This window comes from Oryza sativa, chromosome 9, assembly GCF_034140825.1.
Source record: "Oryza sativa Japonica Group chromosome 9, ASM3414082v1".
Taxonomy (NCBI): domain Eukaryota; kingdom Viridiplantae; phylum Streptophyta; class Magnoliopsida; order Poales; family Poaceae; genus Oryza; species Oryza sativa.
In genome coordinates this window covers 5,799,457-5,806,816 of record NC_089043.1, presented here as the reverse complement: position 1 = coordinate 5,806,816, position 7,360 = coordinate 5,799,457, and the positions used below count along the sequence as shown (strand labels likewise).

The 7,360-nt window shown below is 39.5% G+C and overlaps 1 protein-coding gene across 1 annotated transcript; it reads right to left on the bottom strand.

Annotated features, from left to right (window-relative positions):
- On the bottom strand, window positions 1–5,997 carry LOC4346428 (uncharacterized). The gene is made up of 6 exons (XM_015756794.3): window positions 5,599–5,997; window positions 4,822–4,908; window positions 3,339–3,515; window positions 3,080–3,166; window positions 2,935–3,006; window positions 1–2,183 (listed from the first exon to the last, which is right to left on the bottom strand). Exons 1-6 carry the CDS (start codon window positions 5,782–5,784, stop codon window positions 309–311), a joined length of 2,484 nt encoding a protein of 827 aa, XP_015612280.1. The 5' UTR covers window positions 5,785–5,997; the 3' UTR covers window positions 1–308.
- Window positions 5,998–7,360: the final 1,363 nt, after the last annotated feature.

The following is a 7,360-nucleotide window of genomic DNA, read 5'->3' as shown; positions in this document are numbered from 1 at the left end:
TCGGGTTCAAAAGATTTTGCACGTTGCTTTCCCGAACAATAAGCACATATATCGTAAACTATTTCATCCCTCTTCTGTCCAAAGAGCGGCAAAACTAAAACGATATTAACTCCGACACATTACACCCCTGAATCAGGGAAAGCTTTTAAAGTGGGGAAAGGGGGGGAGATCTACAGTTTTTCTTCTTCTTATGTATGGTACACACAAGAACATTACGATCTTCGATCATCCACCTGGGGGTCAGGGTCCAAAAGATGAAATGGCAATTATCAACTACAGAAATCATCAAAAGGGCGACCGGTCCTATCTTAACTGCTGACTGCTACACTATGCCTCCTAAATCTCACAGTTCTACATCGTCTCAACTTGGCGATTGCTTCTTGTGCCTTCCCTTGAAGAAGGTCCACATAAACTGATGCTAGCACTGCCCTGGGGTTGTTGGGCAACAAGGCAACGCCACGGCTTACCATATAGTTAGCCTGCTCAAGCTCTCCCTGCACTGCAGCTGTCATGCCTAGGTCAATATAAAGAACACCCTGAGCTTCCTCAGGCTTGAGGCTTTCTGAATACTGAGATTCTCCTGAGGACAATTTTGTGACTACCGGAGCAACTGAATCTTCACCATCGCTGTCTTTCTCAACAAGGGCTTTCTCGCAGTTCTCAATGCTGTAAGGCAACTCAATATCATCGCCATCTCTCAAATAAACAGTTAATTGCTCAGCAGCCTCCTTTGGTCTATTCAGTGCACAAAGTGCTTCAGCTGCGTATACATGGCTGAGGAAAACATACATCCTGGAACATTCTGGCAGCTGCTGTAGCAACTTGGCAATAGACAAAGCTTTCAAGTGATTCTGAAGACACAACTCAATAAATGCAAGGTCCCCCAAGATGGCTTGTTTAATTTTGAGGTTCTCTTTTCTACATATGTCATCATACAAAGCAAGAGAGCTCTGCAAGGTGACATTCAAGTTTGAAATTCCCTTCTGTTCTCCATTTGCATTAGTTAGTGCTGGACCAGGCGGTTTGGAATCTGTATTAGTGGTGTTCTTCTGACCTGAGCCTTTCTGGCCTTGCAGTGATGTTTGATTCGATTCCTCTGTGCCTGATGCAATCACCAGATTTTCCTTCGTAGAGGGATCCAATAAAATTTGGGCATTGAGTAGACACTGTCTAGCAAATCTAAGGGATATCAGATTTCCATATTTGTCCAAACTTACCTCCTCCCCAGATTCTGAAGAATGACTTGGCTTCACTGGGTTTATAACTAAGTGCCGCCATTTTCCTGACCCCATAACATCAACTTCAATCTCATCATTGCACGAAGTAGCACCACTTGAAGTCAGGATACCCTTTTCCAGAGCTAGCAGGCTACACTCAGCAAAACGGAGCCAAAAGAGGGACCTGTTGCACAAGAGCGGCATGGCTTCACGAAAACAGCGAGCTGCTAACAAAGGTTTCCCGCACATCAAATGTTGGATGCCGCAGTTGTATGAAATAAGACAAGATTTGTCTTGCGATATTGCGGTCAGCTTGCATGGTTTCTCTGAACGAAGTGATAAGCTATATTTCAATGCTTTGCTGAAGCACCATACTGAGGTTTGAATAGATCTCTGTTGGTGGAGTATGCAACCAAGATTATTGTAGAACATGGCCAGCATTGCTTGTTCACTCCGATTATTGGGTGTGCTCAGCAGCTTCACAGCCTTGCGATAGTTTCCTCTGGCATATTCCAACTGAGATTTCAGGAGAAGCTCTGTTGATGAATCCCTACCACGTGCCATGTTCATCAGAACTTTCAGTTCTCGCTTTGCAACCTTAAGGTTCCTAGTAAGAAGCAGAAGCCGGACCTTGTATATTTGCAGTCTAACTTTCAAATCAGCAGCAGTGGCAGCAAGATCAGCTGAAGCCCTTGAGAAATCATTTAAAATTGGTCTGCCCAAGTTCTGATTACCACCATCCAAGGTAGAGTAAAAAGATTCAAACTCAAGTGTATCATCAGAAAAATTTCCTGCTGAAAGGTTTTCAGATCCACCAGCACAAGTATTTGAATCAGAATCTGGAGGTGTGCTAATCTTTGCAGAAGGCTTTGGTTGAGCTGACTGCTGCTGAGCTGTATTAGCATTTTCATTCTGGTTTGTTGCGCTAACTACTCCAAATGACCTTTCCAAGTACTGAATTATATCCTGTACAAACATATGTGATGCATGCAGTTGAATAAGATGCTTTATACAAGAGCTAATGCTGCAACTTTGAATAAAAAGGACAAACAAAAATGGTACGGTTCGCCATACAAGTTAAGATCACAACTATATCTGACAATCTTAGGCACTTGAGTTCAGTAATTCTCACGTGGAAAGGCATAATCATCATTTGGAATGGATAAAAGTGAATAATGGAAGCCCTAAAATCGTTCAGAACAGGTAAATGTGAATTTTTTGCATTGAATCACTTCTTTTTTGTTACAATGAGTGTTCACGCATGGTACTTCTAAAATTAACATATGAAAACATGAGAATTTGGTCATCTTGGATTGTTGTGTTAATACTGCAATTTAGGACAAAACAGAAAACAATATATGGTAGTTCTATTTTGTAATATTAAATAAATATAGGGAAAAATTGCACGAAATGCATTCCAGTCAAAATTTGACAAAAAAGGGAACTAGTTATGGAAGGGTATTTTGACACCATGGAGCATATTTTTGGGAAAAAATGTAGATAACAATGAATGTAAAACATCATAAGTGGTAAATATTGGCATATGCACCAATGCCAAGGAGGAAGACATTTTTTTTAATTTTTATGCATCAAACAGACGAGACACAGCATGTATTGCATTTTCAGGAGAATCTATTGACAAAATACCCATAAGCCCACAAAGCTAATGTAGTATTTGTAGCATCAACTCACGATATACTGAGATGTTAAAACTTACCGCGGCATTCGATGCATCTTGCAAAGCTAATGTAATATCCAACAACAGAAAGCATACATGAAGAGCAGTTGTCTGCAGTATTGAAGAAATATTAGAAAATGTAACAACCTGGTTTCCAAGTTAAGCATCTTATAACTAATAATACCTCATCAATTGGTTCAATATTTCGGTAGAGTGGATCCAAAATAGATAGTGCAGATTCATAATCGTGAAGATGGTAAAGGATAACAGCCTGCAAATTCAAAAATGCCATAAACAAATCAATCACCTCTTCAGTTAAAGCTCACACCAATTACAATGCTTACCATGGTTGATTGGCTAAAGCAGTACTACAATTAATGCAAGCCATAGACCAGAAACATCAAACAATCAAATAATTACTTTTGCAAAAGAAAAGAACATACAGTGTTGAATGTTATTATGGTTGTGTCAAACTCATCCCCATAGGTTGTCGCATTATTTGCAGCAGAAATCAGAGGTATAATGCCACTCCCTCTTGATCCAGAAGAAACACTGTTTCCTGTCCCATTGGCAGAATCAGTTTGTTGTCTAGATGCACAGGCAAGCTCTTCACTTCTTCTCTGGATGCATGTAAGGTGGAACATTAGAATTTTCGTAAATAATTATTAAATCAGGAGAATAAAACAATGACATAATAAGAGAAAATGAGAAATCAAAACAGGCACCATAAATTAAGGCTTAAAACCACACAAAAGTAGATGGCTCCAATGCTATAAGTAGATGTAAGTGGTTAGGGGACGACCATAACACGTTACAGTGATATGTGTGCAGTTGTGTAAATGACTGAATAACTGGCATGCTGCATAATATTAGATATTTATATGCGCAACTTGAATGACGAATAAAAATGGAGTCTGAGAACCTAATGTGAGTTCCAAACATATAGTGATGATATCACATCTGAAAAAAATATAGTTATAAGTTCATCCACTACAAAAAAGAATATATGGTTTTCTTTGGTCAGCATTAACAGCATTTACATAAAAGTTAGAAACCTTTGACAAAACCAGCATTTGTAATATTGTTTCTTACTTCCCATCAATGAAGAATCGTAAATTGTGGAATACAAAGACTACCGTTAGGTCCAGATATATTCAAAAAAGAAGAAATGATGGCTCATGACTAAATATAAGTTTTGAGCCCCTCACTGATAGATGTCGATCAAAATGCACGCAAGTCAAGATATTATGACTACTCTCAACATGTAGCATGTTATATGCCTTCTGTTTTGTGCATTAATGCATCACATAACTCCTGACTAATGAGGGATGCTTTTACCATATACAACATATACACATACAACAAACACAAATAAAATGTAGATGTTAAAGTTTACTATACACAAAACAAAATAAATTTTCGTGCATGTAGCATGTGACAAATATCTTCATCAACCCAGAAGAAGGAAAAGAACAAATTTGAAATTGGAACTGAAACATAGATGAGTTGTGCAAAATGATAAGACCCACGGCGAATGGATGAAGGAAAACAGGGCAGAACAAGAAGACTGTCCTTTTGAGAACTAAGTATAGTTAGTAACATATAATTGACACTAACTAAATGATTGGACTAAAGTGACAAACATCAAAATTATATCATTTCTTGTATAACCAAATTTACAATTGGAATGAATTTATATAAGAAAAAAAAAGTAAACATAGTTTTAGGTTTGAATTATTGTTGCCAAGAAAATTTTAGGTACATTTGGAAAACAGAAATTTCACCCAAAAAAAATCAGAAACTCCTGTACAAACAGTAACTTAGCTGTAGAGTTCTCTACTGACAAAAGAATGGATATTTCTAGTACATAGCCTCAATGGAAATATGAACATCAAAAGTCAAACAAACTAATGCAAATTCACTAACCTTAACATTGCCTAGAATTTCAAGCAATTTCTTTGGGTCAGGACAACCATCCAAGAAAGATTCTGCAATAGCCATATTGTGAAGGACCTGAAAGATTATAAAAATGCAATATCAGATGCCAAAATAATACATGATCAGAGTATCATCTCTTTATCAAGATATAGTGGAAAAGCTACCAGTTCAAGATAACCACCGTAGAAAAGCATCTAAGAGCATAATATGCAGTATACACAGATATCGGGTAATTGTTTTTTTTCCTATTTGTATGCATATTGTTCTTTCAGACTTATAACCTTATTAAACAGATCATGCCCTATACATGAAATGGACAAGATAAGTAATTAGAATCATGCACGAGGAGAAGCACATACTGGGTGACACATACCAGTGTGGACATCCATGTCTACGCATGCATCAAACACAACATGAAACTGATGAAATACAAATTAACAAGCATGCAAACACAAACCCAATAATTCAAGATGCACCCACCTGCATATCACACACAGACCATAACGCACATACAGGTGAAATATGCAGACATCTACGCAAACACGGAGGCAAGATGCACCCAACTGCCTAGATTAACATACGCAAACTCGCAACTCACCCCACGAGCTCAACCCATAATGCTGCGGAAGCAGCTCCACTAACGAACACCTAGCAAGCAAGATATAACCTAGAGAAGCAGATGGATTCGGTAAAAGATTTTGTCGTTTAGCGAGGAAGGACCTAACCCAACTAATCACCCCGAAGCAGAGATGGCGAATCGGCTACCTTGGGGTCGCCCTCCTTCTTGAGCAGGAGCTGCGCGAGCACCTCGGCGCAGTCGGCGTAGCGGCGGCTCTGGAACAGCACGGCGGCGTCTCTGGCCATAGCGGCCGTGACGGAGAGCATCCCTTCCTCCTCGGTGGAGGACGGAGACTGGGGCGGCGGCGGCGGGGGCGCCTCCTTGGGCTCCATTGTGCGGGTGGATCTAGCAGGATGGGGGCTAATCGGGGGCGCAGGGCGCCAGGGTAGGGCCGGAATCGCGCGGCGAGGCGGTGAATCGGAGCTCCGGAGGGCAGGATTTGGGGGGCCGGGAGGGAGAGCTAGGGTTTGGAACCGACGGCGCGGCGAGAGCGAGACTCGACGGGGGATGTGGAGCGAGTTGCCAACTGAGGAAGGCCGATGGATAGACGTCGGAGGTCGCCTCCTCTTTTCCTTTTTCTTTTTTTTTTAATTTTGATGATTGTTTTTCTACCCGACTTATGCAGTAGTACTAGGCATCTTAACCACCGTCGGATCTACTCAAAATGTTAAACCCTAATATAAAAAATAAACTAATAAGACTCCAGCAAATTGGAAAAATTCTATGCGGGGGATTGAAAGTTTACACGAGAGAATTGATGGTGAGATTAAGATGGAAATTTAATTTTTAATCCCAGTATCTTGTTTGGTAGATGTGGTGAAAATTGATACGGAGTTTAGTTGGAGATTAGGTCATTAATCAAAACGGATGGCTGAGATTTGTTTAGGTAAAGTAAAGAAGGAATTCCCTCCCAATTACCACCCCTACCCAGGTCAATTCCCCATCCCCATCCCACCAAAATTCCCATGTATCACAACCAAACAAAGCAGTTAATAGCCTCATCCCTTTAAACTCCCAATCCCTCCTAAAAACTCCCTCCAACCAAACGAGCCGATAGTTATAATCCGGTTGCAAAATAAATACTACATAATAAATATATGGTTATAATATTATTACAACACAATAAATACTAGAAATATTTTAGAGTAAATTGCATTGCCGATAAAAAAACTTGTCAGGTAGGTGCAATCTACTGCACGAACTTGCAAAGTGCTCGCTTTCGTGAATGAACTTGTCTGGTGCATGCGAAGGAAGGCGAAAAGGACACAACATGGCTAATCTTATTGATTTAGGGGCTGGTTAGGAAATTATGTAAACATATACTATATGAGAAGGTTATTATTAGACATACACATCTTCAATAAAAAATAGAATAGGATATAGTGATAGTTGAAAAAGATAAAGGAAAAGAGCAATGATATAATGGTTAGAAATATATGAAATTCATTATTTCCATGACAAAGGATAAAGTAGAGACCAAATTTATAAATATTACATGTCTTATGCATGCATACTCACTACACGTAAGCACGTCACATCCTAATCAACGTCATCTTCGTAAAATTAACATGGTCAAGTTATTTTGGTCCTCTTCGCACGGACTAGACATGTTCATGTACTGAAACAAGCATTTTACAAGTTTATATACTAAATTGCACCTACCTAACAAGTTTGTGTACCACCAATGCAATTTACTTCATATATTTTATTATGACTCCTGAGTTCATAAGAGATTTTTTAGATGCTGGAATAAAACCCCGGCAACTGCTCAACGAGCTACAACCAATTATTACAAAATTCACTCAACGATGAGCACACACTAACAAGTCCATAATAAACATACAAATCGGCGCTCATATGTGAGTGTGATGACAAGCAACCTTGTGTGCAACGGATGCTACATCTCGC

Bases quoted from the DNA above. Each gene is read 5' to 3' on its own strand.
- LOC4346428 (XM_015756794.3), bottom strand. From the start codon at position 5,784: ATGGAGCCCAAGGAGGCGCCCCCGCCGCCGCCGCCCCAGTCTCCGTCC. The intron at 4,909-5,598 runs GTAGCCGATTCG...ATAATCTTTCAG, and splicing joins AGAAGGAGGGCGACCCCAAG to GTCCTTCACAATATGGCTAT. The intron at 3,167-3,338 runs GTATGTTCTTTT...TTGAATTTGCAG, and splicing joins CCATAATAACATTCAACACT to GCTGTTATCCTTTACCATCT.